This window comes from Odocoileus virginianus, chromosome 9 (assembly GCF_023699985.2).
Source record: "Odocoileus virginianus isolate 20LAN1187 ecotype Illinois chromosome 9, Ovbor_1.2, whole genome shotgun sequence".
Taxonomy (NCBI): domain Eukaryota; kingdom Metazoa; phylum Chordata; class Mammalia; order Artiodactyla; family Cervidae; genus Odocoileus; species Odocoileus virginianus.
The window spans coordinates 73,347,469-73,374,250 of NC_069682.1; the positions used below are offsets into that span (position 1 = coordinate 73,347,469).

Below are 26,782 nucleotides of genomic sequence, written 5' to 3' on the forward strand. Positions count from 1 at the left end.
TCAAGGACTCAGGGCTCTCTCTCTCTCTCTGTGCTCCTCCAGCCTTAGCCTGTTGAGGAAGAAGCGTAATTCCTTCTATGTGTCTCTTACAAGAGGGAGAAACCTTTCCCAGGAGCTCCTGGGCGGACTTTGCCTGACATCAAATTAGCTATGTTTGAGTTATACATCCATGCTCCGCCAAGATGGCTTGGAAAAAGAACAGCTCACTTTTTTTGCCTCTGTTATATTGGGTGGGCTCAGTCAGCCAAGAAGAAGGGTGGGGGAAGGAATGATGGAGGGATAGGCAACCAAAAAGGATCTGCCTCAGAAGGGAATTAACATTCTCTGGGCATGGTTTCTAACCCCAGCTGTCCCCGAAATTTCCAGCTTCCCCTTTAATATCTAACTAACAATCAGACCCCATGACTCGAACAAGGCTAAACTTTATCAGGTTCTTTCTGCGGATATTACTCAGAATCTCTGGGGGATGTTCACATGTCCCATGGACCACCCCTGTGGTTGCTTGGCAACCACAGTGCGCTGTCTCTCCCAGGACTTCTACAGCCCTTGTCTCCCTTCTCTTAACTGCCTGCAACAGGGTGCCGCTCCTGTCCCCAACACCATCTGAATTTGGAGGCACTACCCAGCCCTCTTCCTTATCAGCCCCCTGAAGCATGGCTGAGCTAACCAGAAAACAGATTCAATTACTGTAAATGAGAATTCCACAAACAGTGGCTTAAACAAAGCAGAAGTTTATTTTTAACAGTAAGGACGTCTGTAAGCAACCACGATGACTAGACCTGTGTGTATCAGCTGAATACCAGCCTCCTTTACGTCTCTTTCATAGAACAGTCTATGCATGACCGGTCTAGGGTGGTGGGCCAGGCACTTCCATCTTTTTCTCCTCCACCCCTGCATCTTGCCCTTGTCTGCACAGTTCAAGTTGGAACTCACTGCACCCTACATTCCAGGCAGAGGGATGGAGTAAAAAGCGAAAGGAAGAACTTACCTGTCCCCCTGCCCAGTACAGTACTACTTAGGCCTTTGAGGGCACGATTTAGAAGTAGACCCTATCACTAACACTCACATCCTATTCGCCAGCATGTAGTCACACGGCAGAGCTCCCTGCAAGGGAACACGGGAAATGTAGTCTTTAGCTGGGCAGCCATTGCCAAGGTACAATCCTGTTTCTATGAAAGAAGAAGAGAATTGACGTTGGGAGCGATTAGTATCTGACCCCTACTTAAGATGAGCTTGGAGCAGTGAACAACACTTCAGTGAAGGCTTGAGTGTGACAGGCGGGAATTATCTGCAGAGAAGGAAAACATAAAATGAAACTGTGAGCACATAATTTCTAGAGGCCATGTACCTGCATCCGACTTTTGCTCATGCGGGTCTCCTTCCTCCTTCCTCTCCAGCCTGTGACCGTGCTGTGGGAACCAGTCTACCTGCCATGGAGGGGGCCTTCCTGCCTCTCCCTCTAGACTTTGGACCCTTACTCTCCCTTGCCTACCCCAGATCCTCCACCCACCATTCCCCATGGCTCAGGTGAGGATAGCAAAAGAGTTGTGAACCCATTTCCCCAAGTCTGGGTCTCTCTGCTCAGTCACCCCAAGTGTGGGACCTCTCCACAGGCCTCCCTCCAGCACAAGGAGAGAAAGTTCAGGCCAGTCCCTCCCTCTCTGCAGCCAGTTCTCAAATGGAAGACTATTTCCATCTTCAAACACAAAACCTGCTGAAGCAAACACTAATCAACACGACCTCAGCCTGGGGCCCTGCGCAGCCGCACAGGCCCTGGGGTGTGTGCTCAGCCACTGAGTCGTGTCTGACTCTCCGCAACCCCATGGGCTGGAGCCCACCAGGCTCCTCTGAAAGGGGGTTTCCCAGGCAAGAATACTGGAGTGGGTTGCCATTTCCTCCTCCAGGGGATCTTCCTGACCCAGGGGTTGAAACTGCAGCTCTTGTGTCTCCTGCATTGGCAGGCAGGCTCTTTGCCCTGAGCCACCAGATTAGAGACACACCCACAAAGCCAGCCCTTCTCACCTCCAGCAGTATGCCAAAAATTAGAGATGTAAAATAGGAGGTGGCAACATATACCATGAAAACATCTGGAGGCAGGTGTTAGCTTTTTTCACTCAGCAACCCACGCAATCGCAATAATAACAGCCATATTTATGGAGTCCTGGCCCTGAACTAGAGACAAGGCTCAGACACCAGCTCATTCAACCATCACATCCCTGTCTTAACGTAAAAGACGGAAAACTGACAATCAGAGAGGGTAAGTAACCTGTCCAAGGGCACATAGGCCCAAGTCAGCCAGATTACCGAATCTCCACCCAGAACCACTGTAGTGGGGTGGCCTCTGGAAAGCTTCTTTTGCTGAAAGCACGGGGCCAGGTCTAGTTTCCACCCTTGAGTCAAACTTCCCTGCTCAAAGATTCTCTGCTTCGATCACCTCCCCCCACCCTCCTTTCTCAGAAGACACGTGATTCCCCTAGTTCCCCTGAGCGCCTGCCCCTCCAGTCCCTGGGAACTCAGCCTTGCAAGAGAGGCAGCTCCAGATTAGATTTATGTATTTATTTTTGTTTGTATTTTTAACGGCTTGGAGTCAAGTCTGAAATATTTTGTGGGGGTGGGGGGAGGGGTGACGGGAGAGTCTTCACAAGGATGGTTAAGTTCCCGGGAGGAGGTGAGGGAGGAGCTTCTGGGCTGCTAACCTTCCTGCGAGTTCTGAAACAGTGCAGAACTCAAATTTGGTCCTAGAATTTCAGAATTAGAAACAGCATCTAGAGCTGAGCTGGGTTCAAATCCTGGCATCACCATTTCTTAGCCGTGTGACTACAAGCAAGCTGTGAAACTTTCTGTGCTTCAGTTCAAATGTGGGATAATAATAGTAGTAGCTTCACCATGCTGTTGTGATAGTTATTATCACTATTACCATGTGTCCATGGTTTATTATTAAGACTTCCCTGATGGCTCAGATGGTAAAGAATCTTCCTGTAATGCAGGAGACCTGGGATGGAGCCCTGGGTCAGGGAGATCCCCTGGAGGAGGGAATGGTTACCCACTCCATTATTCTTGACTGAAGAATCCCATGGACAGAGGAACCTGGTGGGCTACAGCCCATGGGGTCAGACATGACTTAGCATGCACACATGGCTATTATTTGTTAAGAGCTCATGGGAGTTCTTGGAGAGGCAGTGGCTGAGAGCACAGATGCTAAAATCAGATGGCCTCTTATCTAAATCCTACTTCCATACTTATAGCTGTGTGACCTTGGTTAAGAAACTGACCTTTCTGGGCCTCAGCTTACTTCTTTGCCAATATTTCCCTTAGACAAAGCGACTGGCTTAGAGATGGCATGTGAGACTCAAGTGGACCAATGAGATTCAAGACCAAGACTGGTGCCGGGGACCACAGGGGAAGAAAAGCACTATTTCTGCCGGGGTTGCCTAGTTGGCAAGGAGTGAGGCTGGAGCTGCCGGGGCCGTCCTGGGTACCTGGCGAGGAGAGTGAAGCTACACAGATGGAAGCACTGAGACAGCAGGGATGGGAGAGAGCCGCAGTGACAAGGTCTGAGCCCCCGGCCGCGGCTGTGCCTGGAGCGAGCCACATTTGGACTTCCCAGTTTCGGGAGCCAGTGAATTCCCCACTTTGTGAAAGCTACTTTCAGTTGAGCGTCTCTCGCTGGAAAGCATCCAGGCTGACACTAGAAGGTTGAGCAACTTGCCCAAAGCCTGAAAGGTAGCAAGCAGCAGACCCAGGGTTTAGAAGCTTCTAACCCACTGCATTCAGACCAACATTCTATATTGGGCTATTCACTGATTTCACCTCTTTTTACCCATTTTCTCATCACAAAATGGAATAACACCAGACTTTTGGGACTGTTGGAAAACATAAAATGCGAGATCAGAACTTCCCTGGCCGTCAGTGGTTAAGACACCACACTTCCTCTGCAAGGGTGCAGGTTCAATCCCTGGTCAGGGAACTAAGATGCTATGTGCCACACAGCCAAAAAAAAAAAAAAAAAAAAACTCTATTTTTTTTTAAGAAAAAGCCAAAATAAACTATTTTTTAAAAATAAAATGCAACATCACACCTAGCATGTCTGTAACCCATGGCTGAAGCTCTCTCTATGCATCCAGTTTCCGTGCTGCGGGCCTGGGTTTCGTCCCGAGTCAGTTATCCCATCTCAGGGATGCATGTGGCTGTCACCGAATCAGCCAACCGGCTCAGGTGCCCAAACCTCTTCAGGACAGCAGCTGTGAATCTCGGAGGGAAGGGCCACGTGCCTTCTCGGCTGTGTGTCCTCACTGGCAGACAGAAGGAGCTGGGGGGCCTTGAGGACTCTAGAGGTCCGAGTCGATGAGGTAGAAAAAAGCCCTGGTATCTTGATTTCTGGAACCTTCTTGTGGGCCTTGTGGGTCTTGTGGGCCCATCTGGGAACGACCTGTAGGTCAAGGAAGACAGCCCTGAAGCAGATCGACTTTGTCTTTTTTCTTCACGGAGTTTACATGCAGTGGTAGACGGGAACACGTAGAAAAATGTATGACGTGACACCACGTGGTAACAGTAGGGAGAAATATGTCCTCAAAGGCCTGATAAGTGCTAAGAAGAAACAGGGATTTGGAGCACTGTTTACTCGGGGGCATCAGAAGGGGCCTCTCTGAGGAAGCGACATAGCATCAGAGACTAGTTTGACTTCTCCCTGAATCCCAAGCTCCTAACACTGGTCTATCTCCCAGAAAAAAAGACCAGGATGGATTTTTACCAAGAAACTTGCTGACACTGCTAAGTCAGGAGTCAATGATGTGTCCGAGGCTTGGTAAACAGCCATCCTTCTCTACTGACAACACTTTAGGACATTTTTAAAAGTTTAATGGGTCATTGATTTCCTCCATTAGCTAAATCTGTGAAGGAAAGACCCGGGAAATCGCGTGAGACCATCCCTTAGGCAGGCCTGCCAGGAAAAGGTTTTAGCTATCATGACACATGGTCATTTGTTTATTTTCTAACCGGTCATCACTAAAAGATTCCCCAACATCACCATCACATCTCTAGGGGATAGCAAGGCTTGGCTAGTTCTAGGTCAGGCCTTGGCAGGGAACTGGCAGAGTGTTATGGACAAGAGCCAAGCCTCAGAGAGCCGGAGAAGATTCCAGCACCTCGAGTCTCTCCTCCCAACCCAATATCAGGGGCTTGGGACACGGCCCAAGAGGTTGAGGTCCCTACCCTCATGGAATGCTTTAGTTGGGGGGGGGGGGCAGGAAAAGGAAACAAGCCAACAAATAAAGAGGGGGATTTTACAGAGAGATGAACTCTGTGATGCCAAAAAAAAAAAGAAAAAATACAAGGTCACTATTAGAGAGTGACTGGGGTCTATTTTGGAGAGGGTGGTTAGAGACCTGTCTGCAGAGGACGTTTTACCTGGAATTTAAAGGGTGAGAAGAACCGCAAGAAGATCCGGGCAGCAGGAAAAGCTGGTGCAAAGGTCCTGAGGTTCAAACTCATTCAGTGAATCAGCGAATCGGACTAGACTACAAAAAAAGCAGAGAGCTTGGCAAAATGGACCAATGTTAGGACTTGTTTGGGTTTCATTCTAATAAGGATGGGTGGGTAACTACTGGAGGATTTTACATATAAGTTCTCATGATCTAAAAGTTAAGAGCATCTTCTGGCTGCTATGTGAAGAATGGATATAATAGTGACTAGCTGAAATCTGAAGTGAGAAGTTTCATTCAGGATCAATATTGTGAAAAAGTTTTACCCTCGGCCATTGTGGTAGGTTGAGTGGGGGGCCTCAAAAAGATATACCTGAGTCCTATTCCCAAGAACCTAGAATGTAACCTCATTCAGAAAAAGTCTTTGCAGATGTAATTAATTCAAGGATCTCAACATGAGATCATCTTGGATCACCTGGCCATGCAAAGTCACCCTGCATTAGAGTAGGTCTTAGACCCAATGACAGACACCCTTCAAAGAGTAAGGCAGAGGGAGATTAGACAGCCAAAAGAGGAGACAGAGAAGAAAATTGAGTAAAGACAAGACAGAGACCAGATTTATGCTGCCACAAGCTGAGGAACAATTGAAGCCACCAGGAGCTGGAAGAAGCAAAGAAAGATTCTCCCCTAGAGATTTCAGAGGGAGTGTGGCCCTGTCAACACGTTGACTTCAGACGTCTGGCCTCCAGAACTGTTCAAAAATTTTATTTCTGCTGCTTTAAGCCAACAAGTTTCTGGTAATTTGCTAGGGTCACCCTAGGTAACTAATACACCCACTAAACACGCAGACCCTGCACCCCGCCACACTCCTTCACCAGGATCCTGAGCACAGCGCTGGCTCCACTCGAAAGCCGCTCCCGTCACCGGGTAGCACTCCCTGAAGGCAGGAGGGCCACTTGGGCTCCATATGGGCATTTGATTTATTTACTTACTTAGCTCAGCCCATGTGAGAGGAATGAACCAGCCTTGTTCTCTGTTCCCTTCAAGGAGCTCTTCTGTGAGTTCCAGACAAACTAGCACTTAAAGAAACAAGGGCAGGAAGAGTTCACGGACCTGGAGAGTCAAATAGCTAAGACTTATACTAGACAACTGCCAAGTGTGGGGTTCCCAAACTTTTCACTTGAAGGGACATCTTTTGTTAATTTCCCCCTCCATGAAATAGTTTCTAAAGACACTGCCTACCAAACCAATTGCATTTACTCAATAATGATTTACCTCCCATTTGCTGTTATTTGATGGAATGTAAATAATAATGGGGGCTCATATTTACTGATCCACCCACTAGACTAAAAGAGCAGTGCTCTGTGTGTGCTGAGTTGCTTCAGCTGTGTCTGACTTTTTGCGACCCCCATGGACCACAACCTGCCAGGCTCCTGTGTCCATGGGATTTTCCTGGCAAGAACACTGGAGTGGGTTGCCATGCCCTCCTCCAAGGGATCCTCCCCACCCAGGGATCGAACGCCACTCTCCTGTGTCTCCTGCATTGCAGGCAGATTCTTTACCGCTAAGCCACCAGGGAAGACCCCCAAAACACTATTCATATTCTTTCAGTCTTCACACCACCCTATGAGGTGGGTACTTTTATTATCTTCACTTTACAAAGGAGGGAACAGAGGCAGACAGCGGTTAGGTAATTTGCCCAAGGTTGCACAGCTAGAATTATATTTAATAGAACTGCAATTTGGACTTAAGCAGCCTGGCTCCAAAGGGTGTTTTCCCCTGGAGACTGGGTTAGAATCCTGGCTTCCATACCCATGTGCAAAGGTACCTTGGCCAAGTGATTTTGCCTCCCACAGCCTCAGTTTCCTCATCTATAAAATGAGAATAATAAAAGTGCCTATATTGTAGGGTGGTTGTAGAGATTAAATGAGAAAATGTACTTGAAATGCCAGGCACAGTGCCCACCTAAGCACTCAAGGAATGAGCTGGAATTCAACACAACTCTTGGGGAGGCTTGAGATGGGAACAGTGAAGAGAGATGACTCCTTCCTGTAGGGTCTCTGACCCCACGAAGTTCACAAAATCTAAATAAGGTGCCAGAGCCAAAGGTAGATGGCTTATAGTAGAACTTGCGGGAAAGCAACTTGACCAGCCCTTTTCATGTGCTATTCAAGGACCACAGGTACAGAATTAGCTGGATTGGCGGGTGAGAAATGCACATGCCTGTATCCGAATCTTTCGGAGGTCGGCCCGGAAACCTGCCATTATCCAACACTACTGCGCCGTGGAATGCGTGCTCCACTGAGTCCAGTCTGAGCAGGACTTCCTTGCTATTTTGGGAAATACTGAAAATCATTTCAAGATCCCAATCCATTCATTTCCGCAGCGCCCAGGAGACTCCAAAGCGGAAAGTACATTCAGAGAATAGCGGGGCCTTTCCCAACAGTCTGGTAAACCATGAAGCGCTAAGTTTCAAGAAACCAGGGCGGACATCGGGCCAGAGAAGGGAGGCTGGAAGGGGAGCACGTAACGCCCCCTCGCTCCCCGCGCCTCCGCCAGCTTGCTTTGAGCCCTGAGACCTAGGCCCTGGCGCTGCAGAAAAGAAGCATGATTGCTTCAAGGTCACTCGAACCCAACGCTCCGCGTCACGGCCTGTGCTCAAGACGCGTGGGCGGGGTGGCGGGGGAGGCATGCAAACCCACGCACCGTAGGCGGGGCGCCAGGGGTCGCCTAGGCAACGGGCGCGCGCCACGCCCAAGCCCGGAGTCCGCGAAGGGAGGGGGGAACGCGCGCGGCAAGATGTCTGCCCAGGCCCCGCCCACGGCCCCGCCCCGCGGAAGTGCTCGCCGACACCTACGAGCGCTGATTGGCCCTCCTTGCTGAGGGGCAGAGCTCGCGGCAGCGCGGTGCGTACTTCCGGCTGCCGGGTTGACATGAAGAAGCGGCGGCGGCGGCGGCTGAGGCGGCGGTAGCGGCGGAGCCGAGGCTTACGGGGGGACTTGGGGCGGCGAGCGCGACGCGGCCTATAGCGGCAGACGGCGCAGCTGGGCCGAGGGAGAGGCGCGGTAGCCGCCCCGGCCCGTCATGGAGATGGAGAAGGAGTTCGAGCAGATCGACAGAGCTGGGAGCTGGGCGGCCATTTACCAGGTGCGGGAGCGCCCCGGAGCGCTGCAGGCCCTCCCTGAGGCCTCGAGAGCCTTCCCCTCACACACGCCGCCCTGGGCCCGGGTCTCCCTGTGCGTCCCGCCTTCCGCCTCGGCCACCGCTGCTTGAGGACGCGATCGGACGGCGGCCGCGGCCGGTGCCCTGTGTCTTTGTCCCCTGGGCGGGCCTGCCTCTTTCCCGGGACTCACAGCCCCCCGTTGACCCCCCCACCTTCCTCAGGTCCTCCAGCCCCGGCTGACCGACCTCGCGAGCCTGGAAGCCGCCGGCCTCCGCTCTCGGCGCGAAGCCTCGCACCCCGACCCCGCCCCCCTGCCCGGCCACTCTTTGTCCCCTGGGGTGGTGGGCAGAACGCCCCCCGCCCCCACTTCCCTTCCTAGACCGGACCACCGCGGACTGTCTTCCTTTGTCTCCCCGGGGGGAGAGGAGGACTCCCGCCCTGCCTCTTTTACATTTCCTCTCCCCCTAGTCGCCGTGCTGTGTCGAGTCCCAAGGATGACAGTCCCTTCCCCTTTCCTGTTCATTCATTTGATGGATCTGCATCGGCGTGCCTCTTACCGTGCTAGGCACTGCGGAGGCGCTGGAAGTAGTGTTTGCTGAACGAGACCCGCGAGATCCTATCCAGCCCGGGAGCTTAGAGTCGAACGGGGGCAGTCAAACACGTGAGCAGATCGTTTGAAGTGGTGACAGGGGCTACGAAAAAAACAAAATATCAGCGGGTCGAGAGTGACTTCAGGGGAGAGGGGCTGTCTCAGAGAAGAGGATCAGGGAAGACCTGTCAGAGGAAGAGGCATTTGCTCCTTGAGCTCAGCCTTGAGAATATCAGACTCAAGCGCTTTCCAGACAGGAGGCCTGTAGCACCCACTCCACTGGGGCCAGAAGGTTACTCCGTGTCAGGCAGGCAGCGCGTGGGGAGGTTAACGTTTTTAACCCTCTCGAAAACAGTATCTAAAATTTTCTCCGGCGAGCATCTGACCCTTCGGTCAGGGTGGAGATGATGTTTTCGCAGTCCTCCTCTCCTTGTGGGCTCTGGTGGTTCATGAATAAAAACTTAGGGAGGTGGGGTTTCTCCCATATGTCTGCATCATCAGCTAGAAAAGATGAAGAGGTCTGCTTTCAGGAGCAGCGAAATCCTGTGAGGAAAATGTGTTGCTCCCGATTAAATGTCATTGCGGGGGTTGTGAGGATTAACCAAAAAAACCACACTGGGTGTTTTAAATAAGCGATGTGCAGAATAGAGAGGTGTTGTTACTTGTGTAAAGCGAGAAGGCTGTCTTCGGCTTATAGGCTCAAAAGGCAAACTGTGAGACCCATCAGCTGGTAGTATTAACATCTATTTTGAGCTCCACTTAAAAAGGAAAAAAAGCTTTAAGTACTTCTTTGGTATGCTTGACTAACAAAAGCCTTTTTTTGGCAGGCTTGGTTTCATGTGGATTTGCATCAAGCTTATTTGACAGGATTATTTTTACTTGCAGTGTAATGTATATTAGCTTCTGATAGACTAATGTTTATAACCACTCTAATCTGTATAAGTATGGTCGATCAATATATAAAATTTGTATTCCATGTCTAGTCTCTCTGAGTGAATTGAATGAATTCCACGAGTGACTTTGAGAATGTGTAGACAAGTTTTTTGCATCAGATTTAATACAGTATAGTAAAGTGGTTTTAAATGAAAAAATTCTTCATCTGAAGTGTTGAAGTTGATTATGATGTGCCCCGTCTCAAGTAGGGGTGGCCTCCAGGAGGTTTGAGGGAAAATCTTTTATATGGAAACTGACTCAGTTGGCAACAACAAATTCATATTATAAAAAGCCTTTGGTTGAATTTGATTTGTTTTAGGGCAGAGTGAGAGACCTGTCACCCAAGCATTATTAAAACTGTGTTAAGCAAGCCACTAGCGTGGAGCATGGTCTTCAATTAAATTTCCCTCGTTCTTAAGTTTGTCTACCACCTTGAAGTCCCATGAGTTATATGTTGAGATTTCTCTAGACTCATAATGGATTGCCACATTTCTGGAGGTGGTTTCTTTTATCTTAGAGAATTATCCACTCAGGCTTTCTCACCTTTGCAGTACAGATATTTCTCTCTTACAAAATCGAAATTAGAACTCTTTTCCTTCTTAACATTAAAAGTGTTAGTAGCCAACTGTGGCATTTTAAAACAATGTAGAATTCAAATGACCTTGAGTTTAAAGTGGCAGATTTTCCAAAGTATATGTCAATTTACCAAAACCATTATTTTTCAGAAATTCAAAGAAATGTGTTTATGGTTGGTAGAAAATGGAAGTTAAAAATATTTTCTGGCATGTCACAAGGAAGGCAACTTTCTACCAAGCCACTTTGAGCTTGCTTAGTCTATTGTGATTTAAAAAATAATACATAATTTTTGTAAACAAAGCAGTGCAGTTATTTCTCACTATACTAACTCCTAACTGAAACAAAAATATGTAAAAACTCAGAAACAATGGGAAAAGAACACAGGATGAAGTAGACTCTTACATGGCTGAGGAATGTGGCAGCTTAGAAAACACATGTTTCAAGCAAAGATTCTCTGTTGATTTGATAAAGTGAGTATAACTGGTTTTAGTCGTTAATGCTAATAAATAGCATAGACATTGATAAGCATTTAGGTCTATAAAAAGTCACCTCTGAAAGCATGTGCAGATGGCTTTAAAAATTGTTTTCTATCATTTAAACGATTGTATGTCTGGTTTGAAAAGTGGAATTAATACATAGCGGGCCTTGAGTGCTCAAGAGAGAAGAGATAGGGGAAAGGGATTGGTTTTGGAGCTAGAATGAGAGAAGAGTGGGCTTGAATGAATCAAAATAGGAAAAACTGCGCGTTTGTAATTTAAAGTTGGGGTCAGGTATTTTCACTATTTCTCTCATCTTTAATTCTTTGATTCTCTGACACTGTTCACTACTTCTCGGTATGAATGATTTGATTGTCTCAGATAAAAGAGATTGCAACAAAAGCTTGTGACTCGAAGGCAAGATTTATTCTGTGTTAGAGGCAGTCTTTGTAAAATAGGCCACTCTCCCAATTGACATTTGTTTTTATAGCTGCTTTCATTGTGAAATACGATTTAAAGCCTGACTGTGTTAAAACCATGTTGTAACAATAGTCCACTAAAATTCCTTACTGTTCTATACTTCTTGTATTGTTATAGTCTAAGGTGAATATTAAAATTTCCTAATAATTTTTATATAAATATTATGCTCTTCAGAGAAAAACTATGTTTTGTACAGAGGAAGAGATCTATACACTATGACTCACTTCACTTAAAAAAAAATAAGACAAACGGAAATGACATGGAGAGCTTGGGAAGCCCTAGTCATCTTGAGTGACCCATTAGGTCTAAATGTTCTCTTGTAGCCCTGGTTTGAGTGCACTAAATTTAGGTGTCTGATCCCCACTTTGGAAATGTGCAAAGACGCTTGTAATTGTCTGGACTCCTCTTAGATTAACAGGGGGTACAAGTAGAAATAGTGAAAGGAGGAGTGTTTTGCTGTCATTATTTGTTTGACATCACTGTTGTATTTATAGGAATACTTTGGTTCTTTTGGAAGTACATTATAAATCGTACCAGATGGTTCTAAAAAGACAGCTGGCGGATAACATGTGTATACATGCACGCACACGTATGTGCTTAGTCGTGTCCAACTCTGTGTGACCCCATGGACTGTATCCCGCCAATATAGTGGTAATGCAAGTGATTTTCAGTTACCTACCATTGGGCTCCAAAGTCTCTCCAGTGCATTTTGCATTTTAGCACAAATAGTTCTCCCAAATCTATTTTTTAAAAATTCTGGTATTGAGTAATGTAATTAATGTATATTGAATTTCATGATAAATCTTTAAATTTCCTGTAGGGGTTTTTTCATTCTCTAAACTGCTGAAATAACTGTGTCTGCCCCATGGTGCCTGCCCCCCCTCCCCCCACGACTGCCTTTTTTCTTTTTTTTGAGTTGTCCGTTTTCTGATCATTTAGGTTGCAGAATCCTTTTAGCAGTTTTGGTCCAATGCTGTGCTCTTAATGGCATGTATTTTTCATCAGCCTACTTGATGGCGTGTGAGTTTTGCACAAGCTGGCATCCCTCCCTACAGTGTTTATGTTAATTCGTTCATGGTAACCAGCTGATACTGACTGCAGAGAGGCTGGGCATGTTCCCTTGTACTGCCCCTGCTCAGGAACAATGGGAAGTCCAGCTGGGTCATTGTGTCCAAGACAATGCAGTTTGGTACCAGTCATTCGGTGCACGTTTTGAACATCCAGGAGTGCTGGGAACTTTGCAGTGGTTCTTGATTCCCTCTGCCACATCTTACTGCCTGGTCACTGTGACATGCTTCCTGCCATCCCAGTGGTCTCAGTTCTCAAATTTTACCTATGCTGCTACCGTTTCTGGTTTCGCATGACAGAAATTAGTGAAACCAGAAATAACTAATAAGGTCCCTGAGCAATCTCTTCACATCTTCCCCCGCCCTACCGGATGTGTTCTTCACATTATCTCTAGAGTAATTGTGTTAAAAACAGACCTGAGCCTGTCTCTCCTCTGTTTACTTTACGCTGTCCTTTATCAGTGAGGTCCAAACTCCTTGGCATGGCAGCCAGGCTCCAGCCTTCCTCTCTCTCCCATGTACCTTTTATTCTAGCCACCCTGGAAGGTGCAGTCTTGTCCAGACTCACCCTTCTCTCTCGTTCCTCTGTCCCTTGGCTCAGCACTCTGTTTAGGCTGCCAGTCCCTCTTTCTGGCTTAGACGCATGCCCCTCACACTAGATTTTGGCCTTCTCGCTTGCCGTGTCCGTATACCTTCACACCCATCTCTTTCAAAGCCGCGTGCTCTCACGGGAGTGGTTTCTTCGCATCTGGGCGCATCTCCTGTAGAGTCAAGCTGTGGAAGTTGGCTCTTCATCTTTCTCGTTCATCTAGGTGTGTGTTTCGCACTTGCCACAGGGTGCCTTAAGAAATGCTGGGGTCGAATTGACTGTCAGCACTTTGCTCTGGGCCCTGACAACAGACAGACAGCCGTGGTTCCCAGCTTGCGTTCTAGGGGAGGAGGGACGGTAGGCACACATTAATAGATGAGCTGTGTCAGTCCTAGTAGCAGAGGCCACTCTCAGGAAACCAGCCCAGTGTGAGCCACGGCTTCATGAGGCGCTGTGGTTCTGCCCACTGCTGGCTTGGAAGAAAAGCTTAGGTTCTTACCCAGTAGCGTTCACACCACCAGTGTGTTTCACAGGAACTTTCAGTTTAACAACAGATTTGTTCTTGGCCTGGGGTGAACTTAATAGGAAACTTGGAGGTAGTTTATCTGTCTCTCTAAGAATTATTGAATTACTCTGTTCTCATCACTCGACTTGTTCTCACATATCTTCTAGAAGGGCTTCACATGTACGTGTTTTGTAAAATATGTTTTGACTATGGTGGGGTTAAAAATATGGTTGGTTCTCCATAAAGTAACAACCCTTTTAAAATCTGTGATTTTTCTTTTTTTTTTCCTCAAAGTATAAATGGTAAAGGCAAACATTTTTGGCCTTTGATCAGACCACACTTCTGGCCAAGAGAGTAGTTGAACCTTTTGCTTTTTCTGTAGTCAGTTCTAACACTAACTAGGCTGACTGGGTCCCTTCCCTACTTTTGAGCTTCAGTCCCTTCCTTTGTAAAAATGATCCTCGCCTAACTGACCACTAAGTTCTCATCAAGTAATAAAAGTCTCTAATGCACTCACAAAGAGAGTTTAATGTTCTTGAAGTAATGCTTGTAAGCACTGCAGTGGTTACTCAGTTTTGTAAGGTATGTGGGTGTCAGTGGGCACAATTAGGCTCAAAAGTGCCTGCAAGTTTTGTGAGTATAGTTAAAGGTTCAAAAGAAGTGAAGCTTTTTTTTCCCAAGAGGTATTGAAACGTTTTTAATAAGTGGGGTTCCTTTGGTTCAGTAATGTGGGAAAATGAGTGGCACTGACATATGAGTTATGCTTGCAGTTTTTCTCGAAGTAGCAATTGGTGGTTTTTCCTGTAAAGATAGAGGAACTGATTCTTGAGAATTTACGAAAGATTCAACCCCAGCTAGGTACACGGAAGAGTCGCTGCCCTTTATGTTGTAATTTTAGAAAGAAACCTACATCTGGTCTAAATTCATTTGAAGGGTATGTTAGTATACGCAGCGGCCATGTTTGCGAGCAAAGCACCTGAGGCTCCAGCATTTGAGAAACAATGCTTCACTTTGGGCTTCAGAGTTGCCTGACAGCTGCCCTCCCCTTTCTCAAGGCAGCTTGATGTAATCACAAGTGACTTACTGACAGTCTGTAAATTTTGAATGTCTGAAAGCTACGAACATTTCCCACATAAGATCTTTTCCCCCAAAATAAATAGCCGGAGGAAAATCAAGCGCCCACACACACCGCCCCCCCCCACCCCCATCAGTCAATCTTGAGACTGAGGTACAGGTCACCCTGCAGATAAAAATAGCTACTGGTACATGATTTTCAGTTTTCTTCTTTTTAAATTTGTGACCTGATTTAATTTGCAGTTCCAAATGCTTATGATTCTGCCGAGGCTGTATGTAAAGTTTTACTGGTGGTGGTTATTTACTTGCTAAGTCGTGTCTGACTCTGTGACTCTGGACCGTAGCCCGCCAGACTCCTCCGTCCATGGGATTCTCCGGGCAAGAATACTGCTGTGGGTTGCCATTTCTTTCTCCCAAAGTTTTGCGGATACGCCACGGTGACTAGATTTGGTGCTCAAGGCGTCCCGCGGCACAGAGTCACAGAGTGAGCGTGGCTCATTAACAAAGGGACTCAGGACTGTAGCTCCCTCGGCGGAATACACATGTTCCCTGCTACTCCTCATCTGGTACTGCGCCAGGGCGCCCTGGGCCCTTACTGAAGAAGGTTACCCCTGTTGAAGCAAACCTTTGGGCCCAAGTAGCCTTGTGTCCTGGGCTCTGTTACTTGCAGAGCAGTCTTCCCAAAGACTGAGCGAGGTATGCTTTCTTTGACAGATGAAGAAAGAAAAGCCTCGGTTGTGTTTGTGGCTTTTGTGGGCCAGCAGCACCACTTGCAAAGATGAGTATAGCAAAACTAGGGTTCCAAGACTGCGTTTTTCTAGTTTACTAGTTAGTGATTAGAGAGGGAGGTCTCTCCCTTATCTCCTTTACTCTGTTACTAAATGTTCTCCCCCCGACTTTTGTCTTCTTACCTAATGGCTTTGTTATTGGTACATCTCTGCCTTTTGAAGAATCATATTTAAAAATTGCCGCACTGAGTCCCAGGGAACAGCTTAGCTAGTCTTTATTCTGATGAGTACTGATTACTCAGAGAATTATGCACTGCTGTGAATTGCTTACAGGAAGGTGAACATCAAGTAATCACTCCAAATAGTTGGAGTTCTCTGAAGAACAGGGGGTCACTTAAAAATGTCTGCACATGAAATCAATTCTGAATATAACTTCACTCAAGAGAATAGGCAAGCTGCGTTTGGCATAATAGGGTAAATTAGCTTTAAATTTCCAATTTAACCACCAATGGTTAAACATTTGTCGCTGTTATATTTATCTCTCTTAGACCTTGTATTGCTTCACTTTTCAAAGAGTCAGGCCTGAGTTTGCTTCTGCAGGGATAAAGGTGAAGTATGCTTCAGTGGCTAGTCAATATTTGCGTGGCCTTCGCACAGAGAGAAGAGGCCTCTCGGAAGATATTCAAAGGTGTATTGGAGGGAGTTTAGTTTTTTGTTGTTCTTGTTGTTCTGCTTTATTTTTACCCTAATTTGAGCTGTTTTTTACAGCATCTTGGAGTTAAGAGTGTCGCCATTATTTTTCTCTGTTACGTGGATGTGCTGTGTGTGTGTAGTTGCTCAGCAGTGGCTCCAAGACTCTTGGAGACCTTGTGGACTGCAGCTCGCCAGGCTCCTCTGTCCATGAGGATTCTCCAGGCAAGAATACTGGAGTGGGTAGCCTGTCCCTTCTCCAGGGGCTCTTCCCAGCCCAGGAGTTGAACCAGGTTGTCCCGCATTACAGGCGGATTCTTTACCTGCTGAGCTGCCAGGGAAGCCCCTACCGCCTGGATGCCACTTCCTTATTGCCAGGGTCTTTCAGATCATCGTCCTAAGAGGTGGGGTGAAGAGGTGAAACAGAGTGGCGCAAGGTCAGGAAGTTGCATTAAGCCCCGTCAGGTTGACAGGCGCAAAGCCCGCCTCTGGAGCAACCCTCAGTGCGCGGGGTGAGGTGGCCGTGCTGGAGGGCCAGACTGTCCACATGTCTCTTGACTGTTCGTTGAGAATCCACGTCCCCAGGATGCGTGCTGTGCTCTCAGGGGTCCTGCATGTGCCTAGCATGGCACTGTTTCTAAGTGTATTTAAGTACTCCTTCATGTCCTACTGACAGTGTTCCTTAGTACATCCTAAGGATTTGGTGCCATCAGCAGAGCGTTATTTCGTCTGTTCTCATCGTAGTACCCAGGTCTGCTCCTGTCCCTTGTTTTCCTGCTTACTGTTAAGAATGCTTTTGATAATTTGAGTAATAATATTGAAGAGCGCAGAGGAGCAGTTGGTAAGTTTTATGCTCATCTTTTCTTAACCACTTGTTTCCATCCTTTTTGAGGTTGAACTTGCCTCAGAAAACTTATCAAAACGTAGTCATCACTCAGAATAACTGTAAAAAAAAAAAAATAGTTGAAGTTTAACAAACTGGTACCTCCCCCCCTCCCCCCGCCAGGAACCCATATTTGTCAACTAAGCTTCCTTTTGCAACATGTTCCACTACTTGTTATTGTTTCCCAACAGACTGTTCATTGGACGCGGCGATGTTCCTTTTGAAAGTAAAATAGATGGCTGGAGGAGATGGAGGCGAGGTTTGGTTTGCAGTAGGAGTCTGGCGTGTCCCTGGCTCTGTGTGTGAAGCGCAGCTGGAGATGGGTGTGGTCCATCATCTAAAGTTTCCTATCTTCAGTTTGAGGAGGTGGTTACCATTCTAACCACTGAAGAGCTGCACAGTACATGCTATTTTATTTTCAGGGTGAAACTTAGCTCTAGTGGTTTCCCCTGTACTTGCCTTCAAAGTAATAAAATGTCATTCTTTGGTAATGTTTCCATGTCAGGTCCACATTAGAAGGAAGAAAGGATACAGCTGAAGTTAAAGGATTAAACTGGCATCACTCCTTTAGTTTTGTAAATGCTTTTAATGTTTGATTTTTGTAGGTTGATCATAAGGAAATGATAAGTGTGTTAGGTTATTTGTGGTTTGAGCTAATTTTAGTCTCCTGTTCACAGCTTGCTTTGTATCCTTTGACATTAAAACATGATTTCTTAGAAAGACAAATTTTGAATGTAGGACTCAGTCTGTGTTCTGCACTTGGCTACATTTCAAAAGCATATTTTTCTCAGTACTTTGGTAGCTTGACACTTTGAAGCATAGCAGCCTTCTTATAAAATCATCGATTGCTTTGCTGAGTAATGTCTCTCCTTTTCCAGCAGGTAAATTAGATTCTTTCCTCTAGGCATGGAACTGTTGATCCAGGCCAGTAGCTAAGAGGGTATTTTTAAAAAGAGTCTGTCTGATCCTGGGATGTAACTGTGCTTGGAAACCTTTCCCACCCTGTCCCCTTCCTTGATAGAGCCTTGTACTCCTAAAGGCTGGGCTTTTGTCTCTCCAGTACTGGTTAGTTTCTCACAGGAGTTTTGCTTCAGAGCGTTAGTTCCAAGCTGCCCTGCTCCCCACCCTTAAGGAACCACCCTGAACATACATCCCCAAGGGACTTGTGAGGTGATGGAAGGGAGAGCACGGGGTTTGGGTTCTGCGTCTGCCTTCTACTATTGTGGGACCTCAAAGGAGTTAGCATTCAGGATCAGGAAAAATGTAGTGATTAGACCAGATAACCTCACAGCTTGACTGGAATCTAGCATCCTGCACCTCCGTGGTCAGATTAGGAGCCAGGAGAGTGGGACAACTTTGCTGGGAAAATCAGGGCTTCATGTCCTACGGATGCTAGATTCAGGAGCCTTCTATGTTCCCTGTTCCCCCTTTAACTAACAGTGAGACAGAACTTTAAATTTTAATATTAGCTCAAGTCAAAACTTTAAAGACTTCATTATGTCTTTAAAAATAGAGGAAGCACTGTATGTAGGCATAAATTATTTTATAAAATGACCAACTGCCACACTGATGAATGCAGTTTCTTCTGAAATTCTTCTCATGTCCAAAGAGGATTATTAGGTTTTTGTAATTGTACTAATATCTCCCATTCAAGGGAGAAACACACGGTCTGATCCATGTTCTGTGCTCATTCATAATGAAACCCAGTAATAGCTAACATTTATTGAAGTCTGTTGTATGCCCCAGGCACTGGGCAAAGTGCTTTATATGCAGTGCCATTTATTACACACCATAAATTGGTCTTTAATAGCAGGAAATGCTTTAGGAGGACAATTAGGTGTCAGAGCTTCTATGTTCTTCCCTGCCTGAGGTCTCCCGTGTCCTGGATCCAGCTTTACAGCGGCCTGGTGGCCGTGCTCACACTGACACACCAATGCAGACAAGGAATTGTGCTGCGCCTCCTGGGCCATCAGCACCTGGAAAGAGAAGGTGAAGATTGTGACCGTTGTCTGTGTTTCTGACCTGTTACTTAGATGTCACAAGGGGACCACCCAGTTATATTGGACTTGTCCACACAGTGCTTTAAAAACAAGAGGAGCTTAAACTTTTGTCGTTGTTGATAAATCAGGAGGAATCACATACAAATCTGGGTTTCTGACTTTTCTTGAAAAATCTGCAGATCACACGGTCTGAACCCACTGTGATAGTGGTCCGGTGGGCCCAGGGGCACCACTCCCGCTAACTACACAATAGTAATCTAACTTGTGTGTATTCATTTACCACAGCTCTCCAGCAGGTCAGCCCATCCTCTCTCATATCAACTACCCAGCTCTTGGACCCTTGAATTTGAGCCTCTACTCCAGGCTGGGTTTTTTCCTTAGAGTTTGCTATCAGCATTAGAATTAAGATGATTTTTAAGTTGATGTTTAGGCTTGTAAGTAGTTAGTGTGCTGTTATTAGATAAAATCAGAGCAAGGGAATACTAGCCTGAGATGTGGTGGCTGGTGTCAAAATGCCTGAGGGCGGGTCCTTGACATTAAAACCCAGGATAAGATCATTAACCAGGGGCTTCTTTCCTTCCTGCCCTTCCCCCTTCCCTCCTCATCCCCGGCCCCCTTCTGCTATTTTGAGGAAGCTGGAAGCTGCCACCATGTTTTTCCACCTCGAGCAACTGAGTGTGACTATATTTTCGTCCCATGTTCAATTATTTCCATGAACTATTTTTGATGATCAACTTGGAAATTAAATTGGATAGTCCATGTGGGACTTGATAAGAAGAATGACTTGCTCAAATGTATTTGCACTGAGAAATCTTAAGAAGTAAGGTTTTTAATGACTTGCTTTGTGACCTGGTTAGGAATGATACCATTTGTTGTTGTGTCTCAACTCATGAGATTTCTTTCTCTACCTTATACACTCTAGCAAGGGATGAAATAAATGATAGCCATGATAAGAATATTTATATATTACAAAGACTAGATGTGAGGGGTCTCTATACCTGTTTAGCAACAGAAGTTCATATTTTATTGTAAGAGATGCTGTTTCTTTGATCTCTCTTCAACACCTGTTCTTCCACAGAGGTGTGTTCTATATAATGAGTCAGAACAAGCAATGGAGGGAGATCCCTGGTGGCCCAGTGGTTAGGACTTCGTGCTTTCACCGCCATTGACGTGGGTTCAGTCCCTAGTCAGGGAACTAAGATCTTGCAGGCTGCATGGCACAGCCAAAAATAAATACATTAATTAATTTAAAATAAAGTGGTTTTTTTTTTTTTTAAGTACAAGCACTAGGTAGGGCAGATTCTTTACCATTATAAAACAATCAGGATCTTTGTTCCAGGGTTTATACCTTTTCCCTTCCTAAAGCTGAATCCCAGGACAGAACTGACTCAGCCGTGAATCATGTGACATGATGGCACTATTCATTTAATGCTTTTTTGTATTAAAGTATTTGCAGTTAAAATCAATAACTGAAGATCAGTTTCTCCATGAAGCTTTTTAGCTACCCTTTATTTCCTCTTCTGTTCTCCAGTTGTAAGCTCCTCTCAGGCAGAGTCCATTCACTCATTCAAGTACATGAGCTGGGTGCCAGGCTCTGGGAGGCAGTGAGGACACAGTCGGTGCTTGCTCTTAAGCTTAGCAGTCCAGCCAGCAAAGGGGCTGAAAAGAGATGCTCCCAGTTCAGGGGTGAGCGCCTACTGGCTTAGGCCTGGTACTTGGGCGTTTGGGAGAAGGAAAAGCAGGCAGAGGAGCTGTCAGGTAGATACGGTTTATATAAGTCACATCTGGGCTTCCCTCGTGGCTCAGTGGTAAAGAATCCACCTGCCAGTGCAAGAGACGGCTTCGATCCCTGGTCCGGGAGGGTCCCACGTTCTCCGGAGCACCTAAGCCCGTGCACCGCAGCTATTGCGCCTGCGCTCTGGCGCCTTGGAACCGCACCTTCCGAAGCTTGAGCGCCTTAGAGCCTCTGCATCACCGCGAGAGCAGCCGCCGCAGCGAGAAGCCCTGCAGATTACTCTTCAGTCTACAGAAAACAGCGTTATAGTTTAAAATGTAAAATATTTTTTAAAAGAATCTTTAAGTATAAACTTGACTCACTAAGAGCAAATTGAAAATATGTGGCTATCACCCTGATTTGCAGATGATGCTGTAAGATAAAGGTCTCATTTATTCATTGTGAACTTTAAAGGATATTTTTAATGGTGTTGGCTAGCTCATGCCATTATGCGGTCTGTATTAGCGGTTCTCTATAAATAGATGGCTTTGAGTGATTCTTTCATGTCTAGTACCTTGTAAAATAAGTTTGCTTATAATTTATCCTAGTTTTAAATGACTAAGTGATGGGCTTTAATTCTTAGGCATTTTAGCATTTTGGATATGATTACAAATTCTGAGACTTTATGATTACTTAAATTTAAACATACAAATTACCATCTTGAGCAATTCTGAATGAGTTGCTGACTGTTGTCTGTTTTCCATTCACATACTTACTAAACTCATTCCTTGCTGTGTAGGAACAGACAGAATTAGATATCTGCAAACCATTAAGGTTGTGAAACATCTATTTTCCCCTTTTTCTAATTCTGGCTATGAAGATCATGTATCAAAGTAACACTGGATTTTATTTTTTAAAGAATAATTGTTGATTACTAGTCATCAGATTTGAAAAGGGGAGAGTTTTTCTTTCTAATGGGTGACAGAGTAAAAGAAGCTTTGCCTGTTTTTCTTTTAATAGTGGAGCAGGATGTTTAAGTGTGGTTTGTTTTGGAGTCACTTACGTGTCGCTGAATGGATGCCATGGAACACCCACAGCAGCAGATGTGCGGAGTAGAAAACAGTGGTCCATAGCCCTCTCACAGAATCACTCAGCACAGCCATTAACCGGCAGAATATTGCCAGGCGTCGGGGGTGGGGGGGGGGCGAGGGAGCAGCTGTTTAAGATGGAAATGAATAGGAAAGCATCATAAAAATAGGTCTTCAGTAGAAATCCAAACTCTGGACAACACTCCAGTTCATTGATTATGCTTTGTCTTCAGATTTGCTGAAGAAAGTGAAAACAGTTAGGACCAGAGGGGAGGTATTGGGGGGGTAGATGGGTATATATCTTAGAGAGGACCCCAGCAGGGATTCATCTCCTAGTCAGTAAATCGCCTTTGGGGACTGGTTTAATTACTCACCTGTATTGTGCTGCTTATGTTTTAAGTGGGCCCCTCTGCATCCCTCCGTCCCCTCTAATTTTCCTGGCTCCCAGCATGTCTTCTGTCCCACGGCTGCTTTCATCCCGGGCCGCATCAGAGTTCACTGGGGCCACCCTCCTACCATCCTCACCTTGTACAGTTCGAGTCTCTCCTTTCGGTCTCCCTCCCATAGGCGTGCTCTGGCCCTCAGCATCATCTCTGTCTTCCCGTCTCATTAGACTCAGACCTTTGGCTCTCTGATCACAGCCCTGTGCCTCCACACCCCCTCCCTCGGATACTTCCCTCCTCCGGGTTCACTCCTTCAGCCAGATTTTCAGCGGCTTGTTTCCAGCCCACGCCCTCCATTCCCTCCAGCGGTCAGTCCCCTGAAATGCTGCCTCTCCAGTATTCCCACCTTGCCCTTTTGCCCATCTTCTTGCCCTCAGCACACCTGACCAACTCCACCCTGCCTGGACCAAGCCAGCCACCTGCTTCTCTCCCTGGGCCCCCGCTCCTAAGTGCTGCTGGAGAGGATCTTCCAGCTGTGCAGATGGGCCCGCTAGAAGTCTGGTCAGTAGCCTCAATCTGTCTCCCCCAGCTTCTGGCTGTCAGGTCTGAAGTTTGCCAGCCATCCTTCAAGCCTTATTTCTCTCGACAGAAAAAAGGAGCCTTTGTTCCTAAGACAGCCCTTATATCTGTGCTCTCCACGCCTTCCCATCCTACCTGTTCAAGGCCTCTTGTTCTGACAGGTTTGTGACTCTTTTATGTGTGTGTCCTTAGCCCTCCATCTATGTTGCCATCTTTTTTGAACCACTTAAACATTTGCAGGCTTTCTCTGGCAGCAACTCCCCCACCATCAGTGCTTCCCAGTTGAAATGTTTGAAATAAATAGGTCACTGTGTCCATTGTTCACCTCCTGTCATTCCCTGACCCAGGGAAGCTACGCTCCACCCTAGCACACCTTGAAAATAATTCTTCACAAGGTCACTGTTCGCTTCCTTGTTGCTAAATCCAACGGATTCTTTGCATCTTTATCTTAACACCATTTAACACGGTGGACCATTTGCTTCTGAATATTCTCTAAGCGCAGTTTCCATCACTCTCTCTTTTCCTTTCCCTTTCCTTTTGTATCTTCTCCCTTTCTAGCTAGTTGGTCCCAGCTCTCACTCCTGGGCTCCTGGGCTCCTCTGCTCCTCTGCTGGGGGAGTTCCGCGCGTCTTCCCACACCGCCGCTCTCATCTGCCTCTCTGTTCTTCTCTGTTTCAGTTGTTCGCCCAGAAGTAGTAACAGCCCCTGAATTCAGAGTGGCTCACAGATGTTCTTGGGCTCTGGTACGGCTTCCAAAATGAGTTTTGTTCCTGAAATGTCAGCTCGCTGTCTCCCACAGGGCCTTTGTGTGTACTGTTTCCTCTGCCTGGAACATTCTCCCTCACCAAGTCTCATTCTGCCTTCCAGTCCCAGCGTGGGCATCTCAGGAGGCTTTCTCAGACTTCCCCGACTCCCCCATCCCTGAACTTCCGCTTCCATAGCGCTGGGTGTGATGACGCTGTAATGACACCCATTGTCCTGTAATGGCCTGTTTGCCTGCGTATCGCCAGCTAACCCATCTTAGAAGTCTTCAGAAGGGCAGGACTGGCAGGATTGCTTTTGTTTGAGTCATTTCTGTCCCTTAGTACCCAGTATAGTGCCAGGCACATAAGAGAGCCTAACACATAGTTCCTGAGTGAGTCGATGAGCTGTGCTCTTTGGGTGGGTGAATTGGAAGCTGGTTGATGGTGAGGCGTTGACTAGGTAAGTGTTGTGCAGACCATGTGTTACTGACCCCACCATCGGTTTAGCACACACAGTTTTCTCTCTTACCTTTTCGAGTAGGTGTGGAACCCCACCCCCTCCCCCTCCACTGAAACGAGAGCCCTTCTGACCTGGATCCGGGTGGAATTCTTGGTGTGTCCCTCAGGGTGCCCTGATGTAGTGAGACTTCATTCCAGTGGTCCTCAGCTCAGATAAATAGACGCAGACACACATCAATACACTCGCTGCAACTGTCTCCCTCAGCCGGTCCTGCCTCAGGGCTGCACACAGCCCATGCCTGGGGCGGGGGGATTCGCCCTGCGGTTTCCCAGTTCTCGTGTTCCACTATGCGGGCCGAGTAGGAGCGACTCAGCAGGGGGGAGTCTTCCCTCCTGAAACTTCTTAGGTGTGCTAGCTGGGACTGACCAGCGCTGACAGGAAGTGGAGGCATTTATTAAAAGCCAGAGTTGTCAGCGTGCAGGATGCAGAGCTCCTGTTTTCATAGGATTTTGTGGTTGGCTTGGTGCTCCTCTATAAAAGTAAAGAATTGGACAAAAATGGGAGGAGCATGCTTAGGTCTCTAAAGTCGGATCCTTTTTCCTAAGTAATTTGCCTTTAGAGTTTCATTTGTTTGGAATTTCCTGAGATTTTGATCTTGCCAGACAATTTCCAGCAAAACAAAATTCTGGGCAGGTAAAGAATTTGCATGTGAAATGAAATCATTGTTCTTGTTTTTAACTCTTTTCTTAACACATTATCCTTGGTTCAACCCTGAAGGTTATTCTGTTTCTTGTGACTCTCAACTTTTCCCTTATCTCCTGGTTCTTATGAAAGGAGTGGCATTGTCTGAATGAAGGAGAGGAATAAAAATAGACGTCAAAGCATTATTCTTGCCTAGGCAGGCTTGCCTTTACAGCTTGGAGTGGAATGACGTGTCTGATCTGGTGAAGAAGGGGTATTTCGGGTTGGTTTGACTTCTTCTTGGATTTGACCTTTTTTTTGAAGGTTTGTCTTTTAAACTGGAATTTTTATGTGAATGTAATCAAATGTGTGTAAACATCCTTAGTTTCACAGTTGGCATCACACATTTCTGTTACCTGTATTAAACACAAGTCATTGTGGTGAATGGCATGAGGCAGGGTTGTTTATTCAAATGAACCAAGGCCTGGCTTGATTAAGTGGTCATAAAGCAGACTTGTGACCAGAGAGTTCTTTTCTTCCTGGTCCAGTGTCCTTTCCTCCAGATGTGCCCCTTTCCCGGAGCCCGGGGAATGCCTTTTGTCGGAGTGACGGAGCAGAGGCTTCCTGTTGGGACTGCAGCACTCCCGCCTTCAGTCTGCTCGCCTCAGAGCGGAGGCTCTGAGCCCTCATTGCTACTTACAGAAATTGCTTTTCAACATGAAAATGCCTTTAAACAAGTTTGAAGGCCGGAGGTAAACCAGTTGAGAACCAAGTTGAAATACCATTAAAGCCAGAGCTGTTGGCAGGAGTCTTACAAAATGTGTTGAAGATGGTTATGGGAAGCAGGAAGCATTTCTGTCCCAATAGGTTGGGTTCAGACATAATAACACAGTCCCGGTGTTGTGGTGTCTGTTACCGAGTCCCTACTCACCATCACATTCTTTGTCCTGTTCCCCCCTTCCTTGCTTCCCCTCCTCACCACCCTCTTTCCCTGTGGCCACCGCGGGCACCAGTAGCAATCGCCCACATGTTGGGCCTCAGGCTGCTTCCCTACCAGGACACAGGCCGGCAGCGTTGGCTGTGGACGCGGAACCGAGGTCAGCGGGTTCTCGCGCTGTGTGCCTTGGGACATTTGACTGGCTGCAAGCTCGCAACAAACTGCTACTTCCAGGGTCTAATCTGTGGTTGTTTTCTGTCTCTGTATTTAAGGCCGGTTGAAGAGGATGGATGATAGAAGCAAGCCTGTCTTATGCTTGCTTAGCAAGCCTTCAGCAGGTTGGGAGAGGTGTTCATGAACAGTCAGAAAGCCGGGAGCAGCAGCCTGTAATGCAGAACAGGCTCCGAGGGACCGAGTTCGGCGCCCACGGGTTTTGTTTTTTGTCTGAGTTTTAATCTCCCTGTTTTGTCTTTTTTTAAATTGACAGGCCTCAGGTAAAAAGCTGTGGGCGGTCTCTTGTGTCGTGGAGTACCTGGGTGTGAGTCTCAAAGATTATGACTGTCCGTAGCATCCCTTAAATCTTACTTGGGTCAGTTCACGGGAGCAGGGTTCAGATGGACTTTTCCAGCTGGCAGAGTCTGGAACGGTAACCAAGCATGAAAGTACAGACAGTCCCTAATACGTAAACTCGTCCAGTACAAAAGGTTGAAAGTTAGTTGTTCGGGACACGGAACATAGTTTCTATAGAACCAATGCGGTAGTTAAGGCCCAAACTTATCCTGGTACCTGTTTAATCTGCAATATACCTGAAGTGTCCCTATTAATATGTGCTTTTCCCGTAGAATTATTATATACGATGATTACTTATGCATAATAGTGATTTTATTAATAAAAACCATTCTCGGTTCCGTCTGGGAGGTTGTGTGTGTGTGTCTCTGGGGGAGCGGGTTGGGATGGGTGTGTATTTATGCTGTTCTCATGCAGCCTTGGCACTGGAAGTAGTTTTTCTCCTCCCCTCCAGGTA

At 46.7% G+C, this 26,782-nt stretch overlaps 1 protein-coding gene across 1 annotated transcript in view; it reads left to right on the forward strand.

Annotated features, from left to right (window-relative positions):
• The first annotated feature begins 8,336 nt into the window (after positions 1-8,336).
• PTPN1 (protein tyrosine phosphatase non-receptor type 1) overlaps positions 8,337-26,782 on the forward strand; it is a 60,033-nt gene continuing 41,587 nt past the window's right edge. The window contains exon 1 of the mRNA XM_020888650.2: positions 8,337-8,567. Within this exon, the coding sequence (XP_020744309.1) occupies positions 8,505-8,567 (63 nt within the window). The 5' untranslated portion in view covers positions 8,337-8,504. The remainder of the gene's footprint in view (positions 8,568-26,782) is intronic.